This window comes from Oryzias latipes, chromosome 19 (assembly GCF_053564925.1).
Source record: "Oryzias latipes strain Hd-rR chromosome 19, Olatipes_Hd-rR_3.1".
In the NCBI taxonomy this organism is placed as follows: Eukaryota; Metazoa; Chordata; class Actinopteri; order Beloniformes; family Adrianichthyidae; genus Oryzias; species Oryzias latipes.
Genome location: NC_136255.1, coordinates 22,396,775 through 22,423,690, shown reverse-complemented (window position 1 = coordinate 22,423,690; position 26,916 = coordinate 22,396,775). Strand labels below are relative to the sequence as shown.

General features: G+C 40.4%; 2 protein-coding genes across 2 annotated transcripts; both read right to left on the bottom strand.

The window, feature by feature from the left end:
* Positions 1–2,190: 2,190 nt before the first annotated feature.
* Positions 2,191–11,159, bottom strand: LOC101155150 (putative phosphatase phospho1). The gene is made up of 2 exons (XM_011487960.4): positions 11,027–11,159; positions 2,191–7,428 (listed from the first exon to the last, which is right to left on the bottom strand). Exon 2 carries the CDS (start codon positions 7,401–7,403, stop codon positions 6,642–6,644), a length of 762 nt encoding a protein of 253 aa, XP_011486262.1. The 5' UTR covers positions 7,404–7,428; positions 11,027–11,159; the 3' UTR covers positions 2,191–6,641.
* Positions 11,160–13,093: 1,934 nt separating this feature from the next.
* On the bottom strand, positions 13,094–25,400 carry LOC101155389 (synaptic vesicle membrane protein VAT-1 homolog). The gene is made up of 6 exons (XM_004080240.5): positions 24,762–25,400; positions 21,855–22,062; positions 19,366–19,536; positions 19,195–19,284; positions 16,867–17,105; positions 13,094–15,529 (listed from the first exon to the last, which is right to left on the bottom strand). The coding sequence occupies exons 1-6, from the start codon at positions 25,143–25,145 to the stop codon at positions 15,344–15,346; spliced, it is 1,278 nt and encodes a 425-aa protein (XP_004080288.1). The 5' UTR covers positions 25,146–25,400; the 3' UTR covers positions 13,094–15,343.
* Positions 25,401–26,916: the final 1,516 nt, after the last annotated feature.

The following is a 26,916-nucleotide window of genomic DNA, read 5'->3' as shown; positions in this document are numbered from 1 at the left end:
TAACTGGAAGCAGCACAACAACCTCTTTGCTGAAGGATGGATATGTTTTAAAGTATTGACCAAAGTCACTTTCACTGTGACAGTCCTGAGTGTTAAAGGAAGAGCTGTTTGTATTTGGCGCCCTCTACTGGTCAAAAACTAAAACGAAAAGAGGATGATCAGTCCTGTCAAAAGGTGGTTTCATTTATAAATGAATTTATTTCCATTCCTAAATTTGTATAATCAGCCAAAAAATCTCTTTATACTCTTTTTTTTTTTTTTTGCTTTATAAGCTCCTTAACAAATGAATTCAAAAAAAATCTTAGGACTAAAAAGGTATATTTTAATTAAAAGGATTCAGAGGATTCAAAAGAGTCTATTGTCATATTTACAATAAGGAAACAGGTTTCTCTGTACAATGAGAAGCTTACTTTGCTGTTCGGCCTGAATGCCAAAAGGTTAAAGGTTAAATAAATAAAGATAATGTAGAATCGTTACAGAAAATCTGAAACATTCACACCAAATATATAATATAACTGTGCTACAGTCAGTGGCTAAACCTATTTACAAATCAGCTGTTGTGCAAATTCAGCTGAAAATGACTGCGCAAAAGAGACTTTCTTGAGGTAAACAGTGTGTTACACATGGATGTTGTTGAATATTAAGGTGTAAATGCAGTAATAATAAACCATGAGTTTGTGCAAAGGTGCTGTTTGTTGTTACAGACTCCTGTCAGCTGTTAAGGAGTCTGATGGCAGAGGGAAAGCAAGAGTTCCTCAGTCTTCTAGTCCTGCACTCCACACTCCTGTACCTTCATCCTGAGGGGAGGAGAGTGAACCGACCTGGTTGCAGGTGGGTGGGGTCCTTGATAATGGACCCTGCACTTGTAGATGCTCTGCAGGGAGAGCAAAGGAGTCCTGGTGATCTTGGACGCAGTCTTCCCCATTCTCTGCAGGCGTTTGCGGTCCATGGCGGTAGAGCTGCCGTACCACACTGTGATGCAGCTGGTCAAGATGGACTCAACCATCCAGCTGTAGAAGTTGCTGAGGATTACTCAATTAAAAGTTACCTATTATGATCTTCAGTAAGTGATTAAAGGAGTTGTTCGGTGCTCTTCATTGATCTATAATCTTCAGAGATACTTGGTGGAGCCAGTTCAAGTTCAACATAATATAAAACTGATAATCATTTGCCTGAGATCCTTAAGGTTTTGGTCCATGGAGGTCCCATCAGGGTCTGTGGCACTTTTGCCCAACTGAGCTCTATGTAATTTTCAGCTAAATTAAATTTTTGGATTTCCTTGGCAACGGCGGTATTTTGTTAATCACGGCCACATTCCTAATGGGGTCATATCAAATGTTCAGTGTGAGCTGACTATTCATGTGTTACACAATCACAGCATTCTGGTAAAAAGTGATAGACGACACTTTTGCGAGCTCGTCACGCTAACGCCTTTCAAAATCTGCAAACATCAAAACCAATATTTTTTCCCAAGTAGCTTCCCATTGATGCTCAATCCCTCGGAGGAGTTTAAACTTGTAGCAGGCACGGAATGGGATTTCTTAGTTTTTGTGATCCAAGATGGGGGCTCTTCGCAAGGTCAAAGGTCAACGACACTTCGGTTGTGGTTGAAAACCTAATCTGGTAGCATGTGTGTGAATTTTAATGACGTCCACTCAAACAATTCCGCCCCCCGATATTGTGTCAAGCTGTGTGTCCTGTGGTCATCCCATAATAATTCTATAAACGTCCTTTGGGGGTACCAGTAACGGAATGTAAGTTAGCTCCAATTTTTCTTGGTTTCCATTCGCAATTGACATTTTTCATTAAACGAATAAAGTTTTTTTCCCTTTCATTATTTCTTGCTGTACTTTGACGCACTTCTGTTCTGCTCTCGGACGTATCAGCAGTGCCCGTCATCCGTCTGGTGCTCCTCTGAAGCAGCACTTCTGTCTCCACTTTGACCTTTAGCTGCCTGAAGATGTGCTTGTTGACTAAACTGGTTTAGATAACTCCTCCAGCCGCAGGCCTCTGCTGCCAAAAACGCTCTTAAAAAAAGATAATCTAAGCCTCTTTGATGTTGAGATTGCTCCATCTTTGAATTTCTGTTGCGTTTTTAACACACGCCATATTTCTCAGTAAAATCCAGTGAATTAAGACAACATCAAAAATACTTCTTTTACTGTGAAGAAGCGAAAACAGGCACACATAGTCAAGTAATGGCTTTATATTCCACTCACAATGCTGAATTTACACATTATTTTTGGATTGAAGACGCAGGAATCTACAGTGTGTTTCATTTGGTTTAAGTTGCAGGACAGACGCATCATGAGGATCCATTTTTGATGACAAATATTTGGTTACTTTTCCGTCTCTTTTCATACCATGAACTAGGTCATTATTGCACAAACCCACAGATTAACTTCCATCTAAAACCAAAATGGGATGTTCCATTTCAAACAGATTTAACAACAGATGGTATTAAACAGCATTTATCATCACGGCTCTGGATTTTTGACATCTAGACTCGGAGAGGCTTCCAGAAAGTGCGCATGCATTCCCTTTTTCTACTCCCTGAGAAAGTCACACATCAGTTAAAAGGCATTTCCATCACACTTCTGCTTCGTTTCTTACAGCAAAACACACAATATTTCATCAGCAAATAAACATTTTACAGCTTTAGTTTAGCGGCAAACAAACGTTTTTGCTTAAAACCTGTAAATTGATAAGGAAACAATCAATAGGTTGCACGAATTAGCACACTTTAAAAAATCAGTAAACAAGCAGAAAAATAAAACACTTTAGAATATTTTAAATTTGATTCCAAGCTGATAAGAAATTCCACTTAACCCTTGGGCTATCTATGGGGTCACGATGACCCCACCCTTACATTGACGTGTTATCTCTACCACGACAAAGGTGGATAAAGATGAAGAGGATTTCATGTAATCAATGGACACCAGTGAAGATTACATGTCATTGAAGAAAAAAGGTTTAGAGGACTGTCTAGTGGGTCTAGATGACCCCACTCCCAATGTTAAAGTGCCTAGGATAGCACAAGGGTTAAAGTTTGATGAAATCATGATGGTATAGGTTTAGGCTATCCATTCCTCTTGGGTCAAACTGCAGACGCATGACTGCAGGAGTCCCGCTGCATTTCATGCTGGTGTGGATTGCCGTTATACAATCAATCCCCAGATAAGGTATCAGATTGTGTGCCTGAGTCTCTGCAACCTTATACCCGTTCTGTGCGCCCTTTGTCCCTCTCGAACACGAGTGTTTCAGGTGCTGCAACACCTGATCCCTCCTCCGTGGGTGAAGTGATAGCGGGAAAAAGCTGTGACATGTCACTTCCTCTGTGAACTCACATTTTACAGCAGAGATAATAAAGGAAAAGTAACAAGGAAAGTGAAGGTTCTGGTTTCTAGTCAGACTCTAGCTTGTCATTTCGTTTTTTTTGCAATTAACTTATGCCTTAGTCACATCGGGGGGATGACCCATACAAGCGCTGTAGGTTTTTGTGTTGTCAGACCCGTAGAGAATCATAGAGAGAAGCAGATGCATTTTAAGACTATGCCAACATGCGGCGACCTAAGTGCAATTTTTTTAGCAAATTCGGGAAGATAGTCGCGCAGCGGCATTTGTACTCGGGAGGCGCAGTGGCATTTTTACACACCACGCTGTGGCCACGGAGGTTTTAAGAAAAAGTAAAAATTTTACCGCGACTGGATGATGTTTAGATATTAACTGTGGCCGCATGGACATAATTGGAGGTTGAGTGGTGGCAGTCCAGTGACAGGTGAGTGTGCAGGAAGGCAGCAGCGCGATAAATGACATATAGGAGTTGTCTCCAAGGTCCCCAACCACAATCCCCGAACTGCAGTTGATGCTGAGAAGACCGGAGAAAGGTAGTTTGCCATCTATGGGTGGGTGGAGTGTTCCTGCCCCAGGTGGAAGAGTTTAAATACTGTGGGGTCTTGTTCACTACTGAGAGAAGACCGGAGCGTGAGATTGACAGTCGGATGGGAGCAGAGTCCATTGTTATGCGGCGCTGAACCGGTCCGTTGTGGTGAAGAGAGAGCTGAGCCAGAAAGCAAAGCTCTCAATTTACCGGTCGATCTTCGTCCTAAGACTCACCTATTGTCATGAGCTCTGGATCATGACCAAAAGAATGAGGTCCTGAAATGAGCTTCCTCCGTAAGGAGGCTGGGCGCTCCCTTTGAGATAAGGGTGAGAAGCTGGGTCACTCGCGGAGAGCTTGGAGTAGAATTCCTGCTGCTCCACATCGAGAAGGGCCAGTTGAGGTGGCTCTGCATCTAGTCTGGATACCTGGTGGACCCCTCCCTGGGGAGGTGTTACGGGCATGTCCCACTGGGCGGAGGCCCCAGGGAAGACCCAGGACACCCTGGAGAGACTATGTCTGTTGGCTGGCGTGGTAACGCCTCGGAAGTGGTCGGGGAGAGGTAAGACTGGACATCTTTGCTTAAAATGCTACCCTTGCGACCTGGTCCCGCACAAGTGGAAGAAGATGGATGTCTGAGAAGAATAAGAAAAGGCCGGAGCATTATGCTTGCTGCACTCTTCATAGAAGAAAAGCAACACGCACAACAGGGGTGTTATGCATCCCCGGGCAATCCAGGCGGCTGGCGGCACCTCCGCCGTCCAGAAACATTTAAACATTGTCCAATCAGAGTTGCTGCCGGCCAGTAGTCCAGCTGCCACCACCCTGATGCCCAAATGACTGCCACCGTGTAGATTCACGTCCACGCTAATGATTCCCAACCTCCCCAAGAAAAAAAATCGGGCGGTGTCATGAAATCTTAAAGATTCTGCCGATGCCTCCCCATCGCACGGTGGCAGATGAATTTGTGATCCTTGGCGAAAGAGAGTGCAGGTGTTTTTCGGACTTGCCTTCCCGCTTGCACGGCCACCTCAACGGTATGATTGTCATGTGTGTGGTAAATGTATGTAATGGAAATTACTTGAACTTATGACCCCTTTGTCACAATTTTCTTTCCCCCACCAAGTCAGGAATGCACATATCACGTGAACAGCACTAACGGGATCCCTGCGCAGTCTGTAGGGTTTGAAAAAATGAAACACGAGTGAGACACACCTACGCCTCAACTCCTTCCCCCTTAAGTATCTGCTACAACCTGTCCCTCCCAGCATGTCTGTAGAAAAACCTGTGCATGAACAATTTAAATCCACAGGCTTACGAAGTGGAAAAATCAAGAATAAAACATTCTAAATTTGATTCCAAGCTACTTTTTTCCTAAAGTTTGGTTAAATCGTGCTTTATAACTCTTGATAATTCGTGCTTGCCATGTTCGTAGCCCGTACAGGTTTGCCCATTTTTCACAAACAGACAGTCCGTATCCACCCGTGAGAGCAGCTGTGACCAAGGCATTATAAGCTGTCAGAAAGAAATCTTGTCCCTTTTTCCAGGTTTTTAAAAAACTGCCCTCTTCTCCTGCAACCAAACATGGATTGCAAACCTCCACGGTATCTCATCTTCCTCGCCACAGACTTCAGGACTGGCTGGACATGTTCAGGTACTGTTATTGTCCTGGAATTTGGCTTCACACCTGTCAATTCTGGTCTCTCCAGACTGGACTACGTTTTGAACTCGATGGTGTTTGTTACTCTACAAAAGACAACACTTTGGTTATAACACTGTTAGTGTGTCCTCAGGCAGCCTGCAAAAAGGCTTCCAGACTAGACTGACTTTAAAAAGGAGGTCTGATCTGGAAGTATTTTTTAAAAACTGTTGCAGAGCCATTGACTTTATATGAACTGGACTGATTGATCCTTCCCCCTGGCATTTCCAACAGGAAGGAGCCAAAATCCCATGGCCTTCTACAGAGAGATAAACAGCTTTTACTCAGTCATTCGATTTGTCAGAATAACCATTCTTCCTCTGCTATGTTCTTGGTATTTCCTATTATTTTTTCATTGTTTTTCCTGTTGTTTAAGTTATAAACAGACCAATCAGATGCCTCAATGAAAGTATAAGGTCATGCACTGACTGCAAAAAATGTTTGATTGACAGATTTCATGTATGCTGCTTTCAAGTGGGCAGATCACGAGGAAAAAAAATGGAAGAGGCCCTGGCTGCAGACATCGACGTCCACCGGAAGTCCCCCCCGATAATGTTATTTTAACATGTGACCCTAACCGTTTTGGTTTTTCCAGTTTTAAGCCTTAATGAAAGATTTTTTTCTACAATTCTGACCACTTTTGGGGCTTTGGGTTAGGGCAGGGACGGGCAGCTCCAGGCCTTGGGGGCCAGTGCATAATTTCCAGACATCCAAGCTCTCCTCATGACTGATTACCTGCTTCAGGTGAATACAGCCAATTAGCACATGCCAGAGGAAGATGCAGGAATTCAGCCCTTGATGCCTGAAGCTGCCCATCCCTGGGGTAGGGCAAGTTGCATAATTTCCGCTTGTGGCCGATGATGTATAGCGCCATCTTGTCGTCCCTCTCAAAAAATGGCGACTAAATTGGCTTTAATTGTGGCTTGAAGTAAGTCTATGGTTGACGTCACACTCACTGGGTCCAGTTTTCATACAAATTCATTAGCTAAAACTGTTATTGGCTTAGAGCACCGTGTTTCTCCTCACTTTGATTCCCTTTTTCATACCTATAGACAACACTTCTTATCTCTCCCCCAGTATTTTTCTCAAAGATTCCACGATGTCCTCACCGCTGACCCATGGAACCATATTTGCCTTGAAGTTGGCCGACTGCTGCATGTCCAGCAGCAGCTGGTGCATGGGAAAGTCCCTCCTGGGGAAGGCAGTGTCCTGCGGCCCCAGAGCCTGAGTCGGGCACACGTCATTGGCTCCGTCTCCGACGTAAAACACTCTCTGGAAGGGCACTCCGCCGCGCTCCTTTTGCCGGCCTCTCACATACTCCCGAAGGATCGTTTGCTTGCACATGTTGTCGGGACAGCGGGGGCAGGAGTGTGAGTGGAAGGGGAGAAGCACGAGGCGTCCAGAGGCGTCAAAGCTGGCCGGGTTGGTGAAAATCTTCCTGAAAAGCTCGCGCACCCCAGCGTGCTGCAGCCAGGTTTCAATGAAGTACGTGTTGGCGTCGGAGACAACCACCAGCTCAAAGTCATGCTGGTGGCTTCGCAGAAACTGGAAAAGGTTCAAAAGGCCGGGAGCAGGTGGGATCTTCTCCACAGCTGAGCGGATGGATTCCTTGGAGACGCCCTGGTCTGCCATGTAGGCCAGGATCTTCTGCGTGTGCTCGTTGTAGTGGCCTTCGCGGTAGCTGTTTCTCAGCCAGGCGGGGAGCTGTTGATCCGGCAGGGTTCGCACCGCCGCATGGTCGCTGTTTTCACCAATGATGGTCTCGTCAAAATCAAACAGAACTAAAAAGCGTGCGGGTGGAGCTGCTGATGTAGGTGCCGACATCTTTGGGTGGGGGGCGTCTGTTAATCTAGCAAAAGAAGTCGAAAGCAAGAGTCAAAATGTGTTTTTATTCTTTAATAGAACCATCAAGAAATAAAAATATACTTTTTCCACATTGATCCTAAAAGTTGATTTAGTGATATTAAAGCTTCACTTCTGACAGTCTAAAGATCAACTCTAATGCGAGTTTCAGGTTTCGTGTTCACGTGTAGCTACGCAAGTCCGTTTTCGAGCTCTACATACAAAATCCACTGAACGTGCATTAAAAGTTCAACCAATAGAGACTTGGCTTTGATAGTGACGTATGGGTGGCATCACTTTCAATTTATGGAAGTGCCAACCCTTTGAAAAATCGATCATGAAGGAGAAATGAATCATGGCTGTTCGTCCCCAACCAGAATTAGATGTCACTAAGGCTACGTTCACACTGCAGGGCTTAATGCTCAATTCGGATTTTTTGAAAAAATCTGATTTGTTTGCTAGACCGTTCACATTTCCAAGTAAATCCGAACTTTTGTGATCTCCAGTGTGACCGTGACACGACCCAAACGAGACCCGCATGCGCAGAAGCCAGAAGAATGCTCAACGGTGAACGACGTCACTTCTTGTTTGCGGAGCAAACGTTAACAATGGATGTCAACAACAGTGTTGTCAAAAGCGGAGCTCTTTTTGTAATAATAAATTTATTTTCACGAAGGAGCAGCACAATTACAATCTTCTCATTTTAAGAAGGCAATGGAGTCGGGATCGTCTGTACCCACTGTTGTGGAAAGGAAATGTGCATGTGTTGGGGCCGCACGCCCGCGTGTGTGCAAGCGCGTGCCGCGATAGAGAATGGGGGGGGGGCAGTGTGGGCGCGCATTCATGGTGTGTGTTACGGAGGACGGTAATAAAAGAAGGTTTCCCCCAAAATAAATGCTATGGACTCTTTATTAACCCGTTCTGGAGAATCTAAGGATCAGAACAGGGAGGAGGAGGAGGATCGCCTCGGGTCCCCCGCGCTTCTGAGCACGGTCAAAGGGGAGAAAGAAAAAAAAGTTATCGCGGGAAAGGTTCAACACCACGCTCGGCCATTTATCTGGAAATTTTTTCAAAAAACCGCCCAGTTGCGATCAGAGCCCTGGAGTTTGACCTGAAAAGAGCGATCAGCCCAAATATTAATCCAATCAGTGACCTCGCTTCCCTTCCACTGACTGATCTCAGCAGCATCGTCCACCATGGTTGATGTTTACGTTCTCGTTCCCGCCTACTTCAACGCAAAATGATGACGTTTGTTGCGTGTCGATGACGTACGGTTCGGAATCAAGTCGCCTGGCCGATCAGACGGCGGTCGCAATTGAAAAGAACGGCTACAATTCGGAATCAGGACGGCAAACCCACGGGGCCTGGGTCGCAATTGAAAAGATCGGATCTGTGTCATTCAGACTGTCATGAAAAGATCGGAATTGGGCCGCTTAGGGGCAAAAAATTCGGAATTGGGTCGTTTCAGCCTGCAGTGTGAACGTAGCCTTAGTCTTAGCTAAAATTTCTAGGACATAGTTTTGTTGTGGAAGGGACCGCTGGCGCAATGCAACCCCCCTCCCTGTTACCGAGAGCTCTCTGTTTACAGGCTCTCCCACTAGCTCACGGTCCCTCACACCCACAACCTAACATTATCGGTGCGACAATAATGGCGACCAATATTGGAGCTATCCAGTTGTACGATTTTGAGCCAGATATGATCTCAGACGAGGAAAACAAAGGCGTACATGGATGTCGTCGTCGACATATGGATGCATCAGAATGGAGTGGATCAAGGAGCTAGTGGCCCACCTACGTCCCTGCTACAAGCTCTTTTCCAACAGCATTTTTTCATCTACTCCTTATTCACAGCTATTTGCATAAAGACATACTCAGAAATGCAATTTTGAGCTTGATTTTCTTTATAAATATCCCCCTTTAACAGAAAAATGCCACAAGAACATGTTAAAAACACCATTTTCATTGTAGTGGGTCTTTAAGGTAATTTATTTGCAACTGCTAAAGGAATGCATAAACAGGACATCCGTTACAATTAGTGGGGGGAAAGCAGGCACTGAGCACTCCAGTGTTAAATGTAGATCCCTGCAGAGGACCTTTGGAGCTACTCTGCCCTCACATATTTATCAGGTCAAATAAATCTGCAGGCTCCACCTCCTGCAGGGACGTTGTAAAGACAGTGAAGAAATGGCCAATTGTGTCTCGACAAAGGTTTTCCAAATGGAGCGAAGCGGAGGGCGAAGTGCCAAGGCCTTGGACATAAAAGCTCACGTCTACTTGCTGATCTGAACACCAGCTGCATTTTTTTATACCTGTCTGATGAAGACAAAGTCTGGTGGCTGCATTCCAACCGCACAAGTATTTGTTTTTCCAAGTATCCCTGTTGCAGCTATCTAACACAGTGCTTCATTAGCTCAACTAAAGTCATTTAGGGATCAATAGTATCAGCACTAGTCACATTCTGCAGGCCTTTTGTGTAAAAGCTGATTTCTTTTTAATAAGACAAAGATGAGTTTAAGGCGGCTCTTTCCTGACATTAGAACATGTTTCCAAAATGTTTTTTTCCTTTAGTGTTGCATTTTGTCCGTTTGAATCTACCTTTATTTACAAATCAACTTCTCTACAATTGGTGTAGAAATTCAGAAGCAGCTAATCCTCCAAACCAAGGAGAGCAAGTTGAGGTTTTGACATCACAAAGACGCCACCCAGATGTCCTCCTTGTGAGAAGTTCCTGCCATGTAGCAGAGATTATAATCTCTTGGATGACCTGGGAAGACCTCAATACCTCCTGGAGGAGGACGACCTAGTTTGGGCGAGGAAAGTTAGCCGTGACCCCAGACGGATTTTCTTATAGTTTTTTCCCATTTTTACGTGATAATTCATTTTTTATATGCAAGTATGTACTCAGAACTAATGGCTTTTCTTATAAAAGCGTCACTCAGTTGGATTTATTATGAAAGAACAGCTTTTATAACTAAACAAAACAAAGTTTTGAAGAATAACTTGATAAAATATTTTGGTATATGACTGAACTATACTTTGTAATACACTATTTAGGTGCTTTTTATCATTTTAAAGTGCCTTTTCTAGCTATGAAGTTTCCCAACTGGATGAAATAGTCAAATATGTCCTATTTTAGGAGTAGTTTTTAAGTAGGTAAAAGCAGCCAGGCCCCGTTTTATGGATATTCTGCAACACTATATTGCTATATGTGAATATAAAAGTGATGAGAACACCAACAGGCAGAGCTTATCTGTGAGCTTTGCAGCATCAGACCTGCTGTGAATGTCATGTCACCTCCAGAGCGGCTGCACGGACACTGTGTCCCAGCCTGCGCGCGCCCAGCCGCCCGGCGTTATGAAAGACGCGTATGCCGCCACTAAGCTCTCTAATTATAACCCGCACATGCTATTCCTGTTCAGGGGTGAAAGCAATTAGTGCGCCTCCGCCAGGAGTCATCGCTTTCACTGTGACTGTGGCAACTGATTCATCCAAGAATAATAATTTAAAAAAATAAAAGGTTAATCCAAGCGCAAAACATAGATTTAAAAGTCAAATATAAAGGAATATAAAATAACATGATCCAAAATGAAATATTAGAGGCCTACCGGTGTGCAAGAAACGGTGACAGAACGCTAGGTGACCGGCGTCCGCAGCCGCATCCCCGTGACGCGGAGAAATCGGTTTTAAAGGAGACTCCTGCAGCAGCAGCAGGCGGGACACGCGCTCATTTAAAGCACGGCATCAAGCCAGCGACTGTCAACAAACCCGCACTTCCGCTGTGACACTTCAGAATAAAGGCTTTGCATTGATTTCAGGTTTTTGTGTTTTCATTTTTTGCTTTGCGTTGTCTTAAAAAAACACACAAAAAAAGATTTATTTCTCAACCTGTTGTAAAAGTAAAAACAGGCAACCAAAACTGATTCTTGCTTGTTCGTGTTTGAAACATGATCATTTTTAATTTGTAGCAGTTGGACTGTCATTATTTTGGGAGCCTTTATGAATGAATGTCACACATTCCATCAGAGTTGTGAAACAAACACAGCTTTTGTGTAACAAATAGATGCACAATGGAAATATATACATTTTTTTCATTTCTGCATTAGATTTCTTGAGCTGTTATAAACAGTGGCAAAACAGCCATCAAGCTATTTTTTGCTAAATTAACTTTTAAATACAAATATTAAGAAAATTAAAACATTTTAATCATTTGATACGCTCTTTATAGCTGCAAATAAATTTAAATTGAAAGTTTAATAGTAAATATGCCAAATACTGTACAGATTTTTTGAGTATGATTGTTTTTAATGTAGCCATGTATATGTTAAACATAAACAATGTCTGTGTTGGTTTCATAATCATAGGGAAGAAAATTCACATGAAAGACTTTTAGTTTTTCAGCAATAGACTGTCTGCTTAAATTAAAAAAAAAAACTATTACACAATTGTATTAAATCCTGAATAAAAGAATAACTACTTTGATTTTTTTAATGAAAATTATTTAAAATAACCGTTATAACATACCGGTAATTTATAAAATAACTGTTATAGCATAATTTATTATATTTTAATAACACATTTATGAACGAGGAGTAACTAATTTGTTCTGTGCATAGGAAGCCTTCTGCTGGAAGAACAGCATCCTTGAAGTTGATGCTCACAGAAACTAACCTTCAGCTCACCCTGGTTAACTAACAGAATAATATGTCTACAGAATCTGCAAAATGGATTTAGTTTCTGACAAAAATGTTAAAGAATGTTTAGGTAAACGGCCCTCACGAGTCAACGTCAATACCAATAAAACATCAGTTTATATATGAGCAATTAGTCCTGATATTCTATTCTCTTTTTGCTTTTTGAAAAATATTGTTGTTTTATTGCAAAACAGTTTTTTTTTTTAAAAGCTAAACTTCTTTTCTATAATATTTTTCCTGCCGCAAGTTATGCCTAAAGTCAGGACCAATAAAACTGTTAGTGAAGTTCAATGGGGTTATCTGTCAATCCTCACAAACTGGAAAAACAGCTTTGATCCCTCTGATGTAAGGTTATTTTTACACAATTTACACAAGTACTGCCTGTTACAACATGCAGAACATAGATTTTAAGTCATTGGTTCTTGATTTAATCAAAAATTCATCGTTTTTAGGCTTTATTCAGAAGAGAAACGGATGTTTTAAAAAAACGACACCAAAAGTATGCCTGAGCTGAGAACATTCTTTTATCGCCAGCCAGAAAAGTTAGTGAGATGCCTTTTCTTCATTTTAACTCATCTAATAGGTTTAAATCACATCTTAACGTTCACTTTATTTGGTTTCACACTTTGTTTGAGATGTTAATGTTTCTAGATCAGATTTTTTTCTATTTTAGTTCTACAAATTTGTTGCTTTTCCTCTTATTTTGAGATTTATTTCATACAAATCTGAGTGTTAAAGGAGCTTTATAAAAAAAGTTGCAGTTGAAAACATTGAGAAATTGGAGCGAAACTTCTATTTCAAAAGCACAAAGTGCTGTAGAGGCAAAGCTGCGTTCAGGCAGAAGCCTCCTTCTGTAACACCATTGACGTACATAATTATCAAAATAAAAGCCAAGCTGAAAACAGGTTACAGACTTTTACTTTGAATAACTGGCTCATTACTACACAGATGTGTTGAAATACTGTAGAGGAATCCAGAAACTTCCGAGCAGAGAACAGTTTAATGATGCAGACAAGTCAGTGCCATGTGAAGACAGAAGGCCATAAAAAGTGTTTATAAGAATAAAAAAAATGAGGGTGAAAAAACCTGCAGTGACATCAATGCAGAAATACATGAGAAAAAGACGAAAATGTATACCACACACCTTTAAGGCTCAGTACAGGAAAGGAACTTTTGGATAAAATGTACATAAAATGTTGGATTTCACTTTTTTATGATTACAGTGTTGTGGATATAAAAAAAGAAAAACATAAAACTCTATTTAAACTAACTTACCCATTACTAATGCATTTATTTTACTTCATAAATTTAATTTTTTTAATGGTGGTGCACAACTAAAACAACTTTAGGAAAGGGTGTAGTACTTCATCTGACCACCAGATGGCCCCATTAAACATTAATACATAATGAAAAGAGTTTTAATTTGACTATGCTTCTAAGTGTTTTATTTGAAAAATAAAGCATGCATTAGTCATAAAAAAATATAAAAAAACATATTAAAGCAATAAGAAAAGCATTAGTGGATGACTTTGGTTAACACCTCAGATTTTTAGACACTGAAAAGTCAAACTTAACTTTTGTCCAAAAGAACAGATCGTCACAAACATAAAACAATATCTGGGGAGCTCATTTGGAAGTTTGGGAGACATAAGGCAGCAGAGAGTGGGGGGATGACGACAGAGGAATGTGAGGGGTTGGACGTGTGGTCGGAGCAGACGTTAGTGCTCTGCTTCTATCATCTGCGTCACGGTGTTGGATTACATCCAAGGCAAAAAGCTCCTGAGTCAATTCTTCTCAACCAGATTGTGTATTTCGGTTATGCTCGTAATTAAAAAAATAAAAATAAAAAGCTGGAATGAGCAAATCCAAGTTAATCACAAGCTTCCAGCTTTCCAAGCAGAAAAAAAAACAATAGAAAACGTGGTCATCGGATTCCACTAAAGCATGGTTTGTAATTGCAAAGCAACAAAAACATCCAACGCTCCTTTAGCTTCAGGGAGAGAAAATAAAGAAAAACACGGAAAAAAAACGGTCAAAACGAAGTAAAACTAAAGGAATAAAGCTTCCCAAAAGGTGCTCCGTGCCATTCTTTCAAAGGAAATCCACGAGCAACTGCCAAAAAAACGGGAAGTCCATCCGATTGTTACCAAAGATCGCCTGGTTTGGCACAAAAAAGTGAAGAAAAATGACCTGAACTTTCCTCAAACTCTCCAAACATTCTAAAAAATGTTGATTTATCACAATCACAATTTATTTATCTTTGGATTGAAATATTTGCACTTTTATCAGCTTCCTAAACATTATGTTGAGTTTTGATAAAGAATATGCAAAAAATGTTTAAACAAATACTGGTTTAGCTTTGCGAAGGATCCAAGTGTTTTATTTATTTTAGTAGTAGTGTTTCCTGATGTGTTCTTACATTTTTATTGTTTTTTTATTTAGTTTATATGACAGAACATAATTTGTATGTTAATATAAACATTACTATGCTGGATCTGACTTAAAGTAGGTTTGTTTTATAAATGCTGCTACATCCCAATGTTAGTTGTCATTGAACCCACTCTGATAAAATGCGTGTTTTTGGCGTTATAACATGTTCTTGTGGCATCGTTCTGATGATGGAGAACATATATTAAGCAAATTAAGCTAAAAGTTGCATTTCTGAGTATTTCTTTTTTCATATGGTTGCGACAGTTTGAAAAAGATTGTATTTGTGATGTAGAAAAAAAGTTGGTTGGGTCTAAAGCTCGCCGCTCTGAGCTCTTAGTAACTGGGACGGGAAAGGGGGCGGGGTTGCTCTACTGGCCACACAACTCTGAGGATAATTGCTAATGAACTACTGCTGCTCTGCAGAGACTATGTCTGACACAAGCTTTTAAATTTTGGCTAAAAACTGCATCGTCACAATGAAGACCACAAAAACCTCAGAAGACGATCGGAGTGGGTCTGTTAAGGTCGCTCCAGTTGTGTTTCTCGGTTGTCAATATAAACACACATTTCTTCTGATGTTGCATCAACGCATAGAGTAAACATTTATTGTGAAAAAGCATGACCAAAACAAGCAAATAAAAAACACTGAATTATTGACATATTGCACAGAAAAAAAACGTCCACTGGAAACATTTAAAAAATACTGACAAATCTGAGAATTCAAGACATTTCATGTGTTTTCTCCCCCATTTTTGAAAGTGTCAACAAACCTGTGAACCAAGTGTGTAAAGACCCCCTCGCTCAGTTTTCTGCTTTGACCTCCTCCTCCTCTTCCTCCTCCTTCTTTTCACTGACAGCAGCTTCGTTTTTCTCTACGTTTTCTGCAGCATCAACCTCAGACTTCTCCTCCTTCTTCTTGGGTTCAGGAAGGAGGACGACCTTCCCGATGTTCTGACGTTCGTGCATGCGTCTCATGGCTTCAGCCACCTAAAGAAATGAGAAAAAATAAAGATAAAAGTGACTTCCTTTTTACATGGAAATGTGGGAAATCTTTATTAGAAAGGCTTTTCCCCGAGAGAGTAGACAAGTCTGTGCATGAACCGATGGAATTTTGCCTATGGCGCCTGCTGGGAAACGAGGATAGGAGCAGGGAAGGAAAAATAACAGAAAGCAAGAAACTTTATCCCAACAAAATAAAACCAAACAGCTCCTTTCGTTTGACAGTTAATTTACTTTTCTCAGGATATTAGTGAGTGAAATAGAAGATGTAAGACAGGAGCAGATGAGAGAAAAATATAAAAATAACAACAAGATTCCTTGAGTTTAAAATAAATGAAAATAAAATACTTTATTTATATATATATTTATTTTTAGTATTTGATAAAAACCCTTAACCTTCAGGAAACTGTTTTCTAAACATCTCGCCAAGATAAGTCTGTTTGAAGGTTTTGACGGAAAAAAACAAAAGTTTTCGTCTACTTTGCAGGTTAAAGATGCATTTCTTTTCATCCAGGTGATTGTCATATTTATAAAATTATGATTATAGGATAAATAACTTGCAGCAGTCCAGGACTGCAAAGACCAGACTTGTTTTGCAAACCTTCTTTTTACCGTGCCTTTGAGCCAAAATTTGGCCCCCGCCAGCACTCTAAAACATTTTGTGGGAAAGTGTGAAATTTGACGATTTTTATATTTTTCCACAATATGGAAAAAAGAAAGATTTGGTGCGAGTGATGGCTTACAATGTTGACCTTTGACCTGGAGAAAAGCCCGCCATCTTGAATTTTTTTAAAGAATGAATTACGGTAATACGTTCTACAAAAGTAAAGATTTGGATCTATTGCCTTATAATTTCTGGAATATCTGTGGGAAGCTACTTGGGAAAAAGATGCTGGTTTTAAAATTTTGTTGATTCTGAACTGCGTTTGGGTGGCGAGCACGCAAATGTGGTGTGTCCCTGTTGCTCGCACAGTTTTTTTTACCAGAATATTGCAAAAAAAAAAAATTCAATACATGAATGGCTGTCTCAACATACAATATGACCATATTAGGAAAGTGGGAATAGTTAACAAAAGAAAAAACATCTGTTGCCAAGGAAATCTAAAAATGTACTTTTGCAGATTCTTCTAAAAATTACATAGATCTGTTCGTCACCCCCAGGTGACCAAACATTACACTGGTTGCTATGAGATAAAACCAACAGAAAAGACACAATTTAAATTTAGGAGTTAAGATATTCCATGACAGATTACAACAAACTGAACCATTCGCAAAAATCCAAATCCCACAAGCAGGAGAAGAAAACCGCCATAAGACAAACCGACCTCCTCGAAGTGATAGCAGGAGTCGATGCGGGGCTTGATCTTTCCCTGCCGGTAGAGCTCCAGCAGACTGGTCAGGGTCCTCTCAAAGAGCTCCTCGTCAGAGATGTAGCCCAGGTGAAAGCCGGAGATGGCCTTGTTGGTCTGCATCAGCTTCATGGTGTTGAGGGACAGCTGGTTGTACCAGGTTTTCGCCATGGCAAAAAGGTTCTTCTTCTGGCCCGTCACACAGTTGGCTGCACCTGGAGTCAGGATGGAACCAAGAACTTTTTCTGGTTAACAGAAGGGAAGTGTGTGCACACTTACATTGATTTTTGCTTGTTTTTATTTTTAGAAAAGCAGAAAAATGAAATGTTTTAAGTCGAAATATAGGAGTTAGTCCATTTTAAAAGTTTTGAACAAAATATAAGAAAGTAATAAAATTTAGGTAAAATATTTGGGTAAAATATTGTTAATCTTTTTTAAAGAAACATGCATGCCAGTTTTTTTTTTAATGCACAATATAGAGCCTTAAATAGTTTTTAAAAAATGGATTCATAACAAAAGAGTTTTCTTCTCATTTCTGTGAATATTAGACATTTAAAACTCTGAAACGTTTAATTCTTTATAACTCCATCTTTGATTATTTTATATTTTTGTCAAAAAAGCTTGGATTTTTTTATGCTTTCGTTCTGAAAACTGCCATCCTCACTTATCCAAACGCTCATAGCCATGAAGTGTCCCAACATTTAGACAAACACAAAGTACAACTGGAAAAAAAGCAGCAAAGCTGCTAGCTTCAATCAGATCAATGGCGTGCTACAGCAGGAGTTAATGTCAATATCTGAGTGGGTTGTGGAGAAGAAGTTAAAGGAGAATGTTTTGAAAACTAAATGTATGTTACTAGGTTCTACATTGTCGTGGGTCCCTCAGGGATATAAAGGCAGAGGAGCCAACTTCAAAGGCTTCTGGGGGAATATTCATGTCCAGTACAAGCTGCGTGCGTTCTCAAGTGCGCGACGCGGCCGCCCGCCGGAGGATTTTGTGTTTTGCTGCTTCATCACCACGGTGATCAAAAATCCCACACCGTCACAGCTCTACTCCAGAGCTGTTTAATAAAGAATCAATCACTGTTCTTCTGGGGGAAACCTTTTATTACTGTTCTCCTTCACTCCGTAACAACAAACATGAACACACACCCCCAACACCTGTGCGCGCTCTCACTCACTCCTACACACGCAGCGCGCTGACACACATACACATACTCATCCTACAACAATTATATAGTTAGTTCATTAGTTAGATAGGTAGTAGTTAGTTGTTACTGTTATTTGTAAATTAAAGTGATAAAGTAATAAAGACTACTGCGTTGTAATCATCAATTGTATTCATTTGCGACGCAGCCGCTGGGGGATTTTGTGTTTGGCGCGGGGGGGTTAACCGCCAAACCGCGACTCCTGCTGTTTCATCACCATGGTGATCAAAAATCCCACACGTCACAGCTCTGGTTCAGGACAGTCTGATTGGGTTTCTGCATAAAATCTGGGCCCTGCACAAACCCTTTAAGTGTTTTTACAGCTGCTGCCTACCAATAAGACATCATTTTAACACTAACCCTTGTGCTATCTTAGATGACCCCACCCTTACATTGACGTGTTCTCCCTACCATGAAAAAGGTGGATAAAGGTGGAAAGATTTCATGTAATCCATGGACAACAGTGAAGATCACAACTCATTTAAAAAAAAAAAAGGTTTAGCGCACCGTCTAGTGGGTCTAGATGACCCAACTCCCAATGTTAAAGTGCCTAGGACAGCATAAGGGTTACACAAGCTTCTGTTCCTTTTCCTCTCACACTCCCATGAACCAATGCCCTCAAAACAACTGTCATATTTAAGTTAATTACATACTGCCTTTAGAAATCACAGAGGCAAAATGACATAATAGTTTCAAAGCTTATCTAAAAAAATGTATAATTCATAATTCACTCCACAACTGACGCATTTATTTTCAATAATACGGTTTCTCTTAATTTCGTTTTTGGGTTTCATTTTGAATTTATACGTTTCCCATGTATTGGTTCTTTGACGTTTTTTATGTATTTTGATGTTGTTTTTTTATGATTTTGTGTATCAAGGCATGTATTCTTTTAATGCGAACCCAGAAAGAGTAGTCTTACCGTAGGTTAAGACTAATAGAGGTCGTTGAATAAAATAAATTAAAAAATACATTTAAAGAGATCTCCTGTGGCTCCAGAGCCTCAGGTTCCAGACCCCTGACATAGAAAGGTATAACAAAATCACAAACTAACTTCATTTCAGGAATAAAATAAGAAGTTAGTGAATATGACTTACCAAAGACTATAAGGATCCCCAGAGGTTTCAGTAAACTGAAGCCTTTTTGGGTGTCAGAGCCACCGAGAGGGTCAAGCACGATATCCACGCCTGTCACAGAAAACCACGAGTTCAGGGATGAAACTTTTACATCCCAGTTATTTTAGAATGTACTTTTTTTTCCCTCTTTACCCTTCGGGCTAACTTTGCGAATCTCCGTCACGTAATCTTTGGTGCGGTAATCGATGGGGTGCGTGACCCCTCCTTGAGAGATGACCTCGTGCTTGGAGGCGGATGCCGTTCCGAAGACGGTCACATCCTTCACCGTCTGACACAGCTGGGTGGCAGCAACGCCGACGCCGCCTGCACACGTGCACACAGCAGACACACACACACGCTTATATGATGCTTGGGAAACGTATTTCAGAGTTTGAATGATGAAAACGGAGGCAAATGTGTAAATGTCTATTCTTAAAAGGGATGGTTTTTTTTAGTAAAGTCAACTATGGCGTGCACTTTTCTTGTTTTACCACTAATTTAATCATCTTAGATAAAAGAAAATGTTTTTTTTTAAATGTCCATGAATGAAAAGCAGGTTTTTGTAGATTTAACTTTTAAGTTATAACTTGTAAAGATTTAACCAAATTATGACAAGAAAAAAAATGCAAATTAAAATTAATTTGTAATTAAAATAAAAGATTTTTTTGTGTCTGGGCAAGAAAATAAAAAATACACAATTACTTTATTATTATTCATTGTTTCTGTCATTTATCTGACATTTACTTTGGTATGTAAAAGAGCAAAAAACTTTTTCTACTTCCTCCTGGTCGATTTTGCGACGTTTCAGCAAAGTGTCTGGTTTGTCGTTGCACAACTTTCACCAGCTAAACTCCTGGTAACCCATAGTCTCATGAGGCTGACTCACACATCTGACCTCTCTAAATAAAGCCTTTGAAAGCAGGAGACTAAAGGTCAGAAAGGTCAGACTGATGATTCTTAGGAGATTTCATCCGCAGGTCTGCGCAGCCTTTTTATGCCAAGATGTAGATGAACGTAAAAAACAATTCAGGTGGAAATTTAAAAAGTAATAAGTAGCAAATGACTACATTTTGATGCATGGCTTTCATTTTAAAGCATAAAGCAGTAGTTTATCTGAATAAACATGACCTCTTACCTAATGAATGTAATTACTGTGTGATGGATAACTGATGCACGCCGTCCCTAACAGGTTTTATCAGCTCCTCATCTTCTTTTCTGGGCGTCAGGCTGCTTGCCCTTCAGCAGCAGTTTCCATTTTGCTTCTTTTAATGTTGTTAATTGTTAAATTAAGAGATTATCTTTGATCTTTTAATAGATTCATTAAAAGTTGTATTAAACAAAATAAAGTGTTTTAAAAAACTTCTAAAGAAGAAAATAAATCTGGTTTCTAACGCTACGTATTTCTAAACCAACTTGTGTTGGATAATGATAGCCGTTGGTCCCTCCCACTGACCCCGTGGCCCCCAGGCTGATAGTTTCCTACCACAAAAATGCGCCTGCATCAAAGAGCGCCATTAGAGACTTGCAGGGAGCGAGCGAGCGTGTGACTGTTCACATTCACCAATATTTGACCGTTAACTCTCCTTCAACATCATCCAACTTCAGAACCATTTTACAAAATCATGTCACATTTAGAGAAACTTTTTCTCTTTAATATGATTATTAATAGCCTTTATTGTACCTAAAACGTAGAAAAATGTGTGTTTTATTAAAAGGATTACTATTTTAGTATGTCTGCTTTCTGCCATGACATCCAACTTCAAAGCTCACAGCTTTCTAAGAACAATTTACATGATATGTTGTTGTAGTGATGACCTTTTCTCTGTTTCATCTTTGTTATTTGGGTTTACTGTACCGAAAACACAGAAATATGTAGTAGTTAGGTTGTGGTGCAATGGCTTTTCCACATCATCAAACTTCAGAACATGAGGCTTTCTAATAAAAACTTTAAACAATGAGGTAACTCAAGAAGTAGTAGTGATAACTTTTCCTCTTTAAACTGATAAACAATTGGGTTTATTGTACCTATACCAAAAAAAGAGTGTGATTTTTAAAATCTATTGACGGTCACCAATGTGCAACGTTTCACTTTTGCCAAGTCATCCAACGGCTTTCCAAGAATAATTTACAAAATAATGCACCTCAAGGGGTCGTAATAAGGACTTTTTTGCACTAAACTGGTACAAATTTGATTTATTGTACCTAAAACAAAACAATGTGTGTTTTTTTATGGATTGGAAGCCAAGGTTTTCATTCCACATCAACATTCTTCGCTTTCTAAGAATAATGTCCATAATAATGAAAGTCAGAGGGCTGTAATGAGGACTTTTTCCATTTAAACTAATTATTCATTGGGTTTATTGTAGCTTAAACAGATATAAAATATTTGTTTTTTTAATGGATTTATAACCAGAAAAACTGCAACCAGGAAAAATGTTGGGATACATAAGTTCCAAAAAAATAAAAAGTTATTCTGCAGTTTTTTTGTTTTTTTAAGTTATATTGAGTTCTGATAGTAACTCCAACATCAGCACTTGATTTTTCCAATATTTGTTTAGTTTTTCGGAATTTTCTGAACATTTTTTGGTGAGCGAGTTTGCCGCTGCACCCTAAAAAAGCGACGGCGGTGCACGCTCCCCCACCTGCTGCCATGTGAATTAGGACGCTTTTTCCAGGCCTGAGGTTGGCCATTTCAAAGAGCATCATGTACGCCGTCATGTAGTTTATGGGAAGAGCAGCAGCTTCCTCAAAGCTCATCTCCTCAGGCATGGGGAAGGTCCTCTGAGCAGGGACAACCACCCACTCCTGCCACATGCCGCTGCGGTTCATGGCAATAACGCGATCCCCCACCTGAAGCAGAAGACGGGAGGACACAGGTCACAGCAGGGTCACTTTAGGAGTGTTTGAACCATCATTGCAGTCCAAAACCTTCTAGCTTCCATTTTAAGCAGCATTCTTTCTCTCCGTCCTGTTCCTGTTTGAAAATATCCTGTACCACAGGAAACAGCAGCCGGTGGACAGAAAAAAACAAAAAAAAACACTCAAGATTTGGAGAAAGCCTTTTTGGAAATGTGCATCGTGAAAATTCAGATGTATTTAATGCATTCGGGGGTGTTAATAATATGCTAAAAATGCTTTAAAAAGTCAACTCTAAGAGACTCAGTGTGACCAATTTACACTCAAAATATCACGTCTTGTTCCTCAGATTGCTCTTATTTTTGGGGGGAATTACTGGTAATTGTGTGTCTGGTGTCTCATTCCCAAAGGGACTCCATCACTGTAGATTTTTTAAGGGGGGGGAAAAAAACGCTTCCTACACGGAGAAGGCCACAGGAAAAGTGTGATCAGATTGCAACAGCTCCACTGCTTCCTCTTAAAAACAGCTCTGAGATGTTTGAGCTGCATGACTTCCTGTGGCGCAGAACCCGTGACATTAGACAGATGACACACTCACAGATGCAACACAAAGAATGCAAAAACAAAAGACGTGTTGAAGTGCTGCACCTTTAACGCACATGTGTGTTTAAAAACCTCCTTCATTTCAGGACAGACTCTCAAAAACATCTCTACGGCTGCTGTCCATATTAGCATCCGTGCAGGAGAAATAACTTGAGTTTTGATTACAGCACGCTGAGAATGGAGGGCTAGGACTTTCTGGCGAGTGTTTTTGTGCCAAATACCAGTAACGTACATCAACAAAGTGACAACTATTAAGCCTGAAACACAACTGCAGTCATAAACTTCTCCTCTGCTTTTACTTAGAAGCCAAAATCTCTGCAAAAAAATATGATCTGTCTTGAAAATGCTGCCCCTAAAAGAAAAAAAAAAACTCCACAAAATTGATAGTATAAACAGTGAGACGTAAATATGTTCATAGTTTACAACAATAAATGGAAAAATTTGCACTGGAAAGATTGTTTAACATGCTGGGATCAAACAGAAGGAAGGCGGCTGGAATAGTTTGGTGCTGAAACCATCGACGCCGCCTCCCAGAAAGATAATTTAAGGAGTGACAGCTGTTATCTGGCTCTGCAACATCTGCTGCAGAGAAGCTGGAGAGGGAATCGGGGAAAATCCATACAGTCAGTCTGGATCCCAAGAGTTTTGTTGTATTTTTTGAGCCGCCACACCCAGCAGTCGTCATCCTGACAAGCTTCGTTTTCTCTCCCTCCAGAAACTTTTCAGCATCTTTCCGTGTTGCTCCTACAAAATATTCAATCGCCTAACGTTATCTTACCTTCCGGGTTTATTATGTTTTTGCTCCCAGGTGGTATTTCTTTTTATTTTCCGAGCCAGGGCTTTGAGTTTTAAAGCTTCTCTCCAAAACTGATCCCTCCAGAGGATTCCTGGGAGAACAGGAATGCAGGGAGGCAGAAAAAAAGTCCTGCCGGCACTCAGACAGAGAGCAGTCAGCTTCTAAAAGGATATGTTATTAAAATAAAAAAAATAAAAAGAATGTTTGATAGACAAGAATTCGAATTCTCTGTTATTGGTGTGAGGTTTTTGGTCTTGTTAGTGAAACATCTTTTAATTCGAAAAGGGAAGCTTCTAACGAGGGCATCTCAGTCGCACCACTAGATGGCACTAAACCTCACAAAGCAAACCTTAAAAATATGTTAAATAACCATCCAGAATAAAAACTTGGGTTTTATAGCCTAAATATTGAGTATGTTGAAGCATTACTTTGACTGACCTGAAGGTTTAGGCCAAACCCCACATCATAATGCTACTTCCTCCAGGCTCTATTAATAGAATTCAATCAGACGGGTACCGTTGTCCTGGCAACCTCTAAACCTAGACTCATCCATCAGATTTTCAAAGAAGCATCGTTCTTCTTGCAGAAGAACATCTCTCCGTCGCTCTATGCCAGCCGTGGCGTGTTTGTCACCATCACATGATGCAGCTGCTCCACCATGGCTACTGTCAGATTACATGGCTGAAGCTCTGCTTCGTCTTTCAGCTTTAGCACATCCCTTCAGGGGTCGCCAGAGCGAATCAGCAGAAGTGTTACCTATTGCAGTTGATGAGATCCTTTCACATTGAGCTTCTAGGAGCAGCTTATTCTTGTTATAACACCTGAGGCCAAGAATGTGATTAGAAACATCTGATGCCAAGAGGATATACCAATGGTAACAGTAACACACCTTCGTTTAAAAAGGTTGTAAACAGAGAGCTCTCAGTTATAGGTATGGGGAACGGTCCCCCACAAATCAAAAGTCCTAGAAACTGACAGCTTAATTTTGGCTAAAAACAACATAATCATAAATAAAATACCACTAGGAATGCTTTGAAATAGATCCAAAATGATTGGAGTAGTACTTTGACTCAATAGGTGCACATGCTGGCTCTATAGATGACGAAAAAGAAAAAAAAATGATTTTTATTTTAATAAAAATCTTTTTAAACAACAGTAGGTGGTTGACTGTCTTAATTCTGATGTAAAAATAAAAAAAGACACTGCTTTAGGGGCCCTCACAGCTCCAGGGCCCCTGGCCCGACGCTTCCCTGGAATTTGCGTGTGAAAGTATTTCAGCGGGATTTTAACTCACTTTCCTGTCCTTCACATCCTCTCCGACGGCTTCAACGACCCCCGAGCCCTCCATCCCCAGAACCACGGGCGGGGAGGGCAGCAGCTCGTACAGACCCTGTTTGCCCAGCAGCTCAGCGAAGTTCAAGCCGCACGCCTTGACGCGCACCAGCACCTCTCCCGGCTGCAGCTGCGGGCTCTTCAGCGGCTTCTCCTGCAGCTTGATCTTGTCGTAGCCTCCGTACCCCGTCAGGACCAGCGCGCGGTTGGAGAGAGTCTTCTCCTCGGCTGCGGGGCTGCCGCCACCACCGCCGGCGGACTCCTGCGGCCCCTCCGCGGCTGCAGGAGGCGGTTCGTCGGGCTTCTTCACCTGCTGCTGCTGAGCTGGAGCCTCCTCGGTAGACATTCTGAGAGCTTTGGATGATTTATTGAGTTATTTTTCAGCGAATATACTCCTAGTCTGAAGCGTTTTAGTGGTTTTAGAAACGATTCCACGGAGAATAAAATAGTCCGGTAATTTCTGAAGGTTCTGGTAAAAATAAAAATCTTAGTGCATGAGTTGTCCTCGTGTGCTGCAGAAACCTTAAACTGAGCTGGATGGGCGGTTTCCTCTGCCTGCCGCGTTCAACAAGTGTCCTCAGCAAGAGTGACGCACTGACGCAGCTACTTCCGGTACAAACTTTCACAATAAAGGTCGACGTCACAAGACCAGAGCAGATAAGAAATTGTGTTGTTTAAAAAGCGTTTTTTATTACTTTAGTTAGTTTCAGATTATTTTTTATTTTATTGTTAAAAAAAGTATGGATAAAGGATTGCAAAAAAAATTGAAGGATGGGGAATGGAAATGTATTGCAATTAATAAAAAAGGGTGCTTTTTATTTTTTTCTTGCTAATTTTTTTAAAACCACGAAAGCAAACATATTACGAAAAAATATTGTGATAAAACCAAAGCATAAATAAATGATTGACAATGATAAATAGGTAAATAAAATATTATTGTTGCTATCATACATGTTTTTAAAATGTTTTTATTTTATTTTATACAATGCATTCTTTTACAATACAACATAACTAAAAGGCATGTAATGGGTTTGGTTATTTGGCAAATGTATTATATTATTTACTCTTTTTTATTATTAAAATGTCAATAAAATCTGCTTGACACTGTTTAATAAAACAATTATTGAAAAAAAAACTATTAAAAAGTAATATGATGATAATAAAAACACACATTACACAAAAAATACAATTTAAATTGACCATGTTATGGAATAATAAAACGTTTTAGGTGGATTGAACATTTGTATGAATCTTTCACAATTAGAAATATTTTATTTTGAAAATGTTTTTTCTTTTTCCGGTACTGGTTGCGTCTTGACGCTTGAAAGAAGAACAGCAGGCAGCTTTGATCAGTTTTGTTAGCATATCTTGCTCAAAGTTGTGAGGCAGAGGTTTGCAAAGTCCGGAATCTGGACTTCTGGGCGGAAAAGTGGGATTTGTTGAGGCCACAGCTGGAAAATACATTGAAATTGAGCCCCCGTTTGCTCCTCTCCTAGTTTACATTCAGAACAGATGTGAAGCATTATTTTTTTCCATTTGCTAATGATGAAGGAATTTAGGCAGCCACTTAAAATTTACACATGAGAGTAAATATGTTTTATTCCCCATACAAAAGCTAAAACACAGTGATGCAGTGCTGTTTAAAACAGCTGGACAGCACGTTAGATTACATTTTGGAACTGGATTATGTGGATTGTTGGTTTTTGATCATTTGGGGTTGGGTTTTAAGTTTCTGTTTATTTATTTGTTCGCTTGTATATTTGTTTGTTTGATACTTTAAAGACAACAGGAAGAAGCAACACTATTTTCATTAGTTTGATATTTATCAATATCACCCCAAAACTTAAGACAATTATAAAGAAAGCCCTAAATAACCAAAGCTGACCATGTCAATTGCGGCTTTTTTCGCTATTTGCCTCAATGACAACTTGACAGCGACGTCTCATGCTCCTCACTAGCCTCATGATGTTGTTCTGAGGCGTTCCACTCTTCCACATGTGCTAGCAGTTCTACAGATCATTTGGGGGTGGGGGTACAGTCATCTAGTCTCTGCTTGGTCCCAGACATCCTCTATGGGGTTCAGGTCAGAGGTCATTGCTGCTCAAACCATATGAAGC

What these genes read in the sequence shown, in the direction of transcription:
- LOC101155389 (XM_004080240.5), bottom strand. Translation starts at nt 25,145, where the DNA reads ATGTCTACCGAGGAGGCTCCAGCTCAGCAGCAGCAGGTGAAGAAGCCC. An exon ending in TCGCAAAGTTAGCCCGAAGG is followed by an intron (nt 19,285 to 19,365) that starts GTAAAGAGGGAA and finishes TTTCTGTGACAG; the next exon opens with GCGTGGATATCGTGCTTGAC. An exon ending in GGGGATCCTTATAGTCTTTG is followed by an intron (nt 17,106 to 19,194) that starts GTAAGTCATATT and finishes TCCTGACTCCAG; the next exon opens with GTGCAGCCAACTGTGTGACG.
- LOC101155150 (XM_011487960.4), bottom strand. Translation starts at nt 7,403, where the DNA reads ATGTCGGCACCTACATCAGCAGCTCCACCCGCACGCTTTTTAGTTCTG.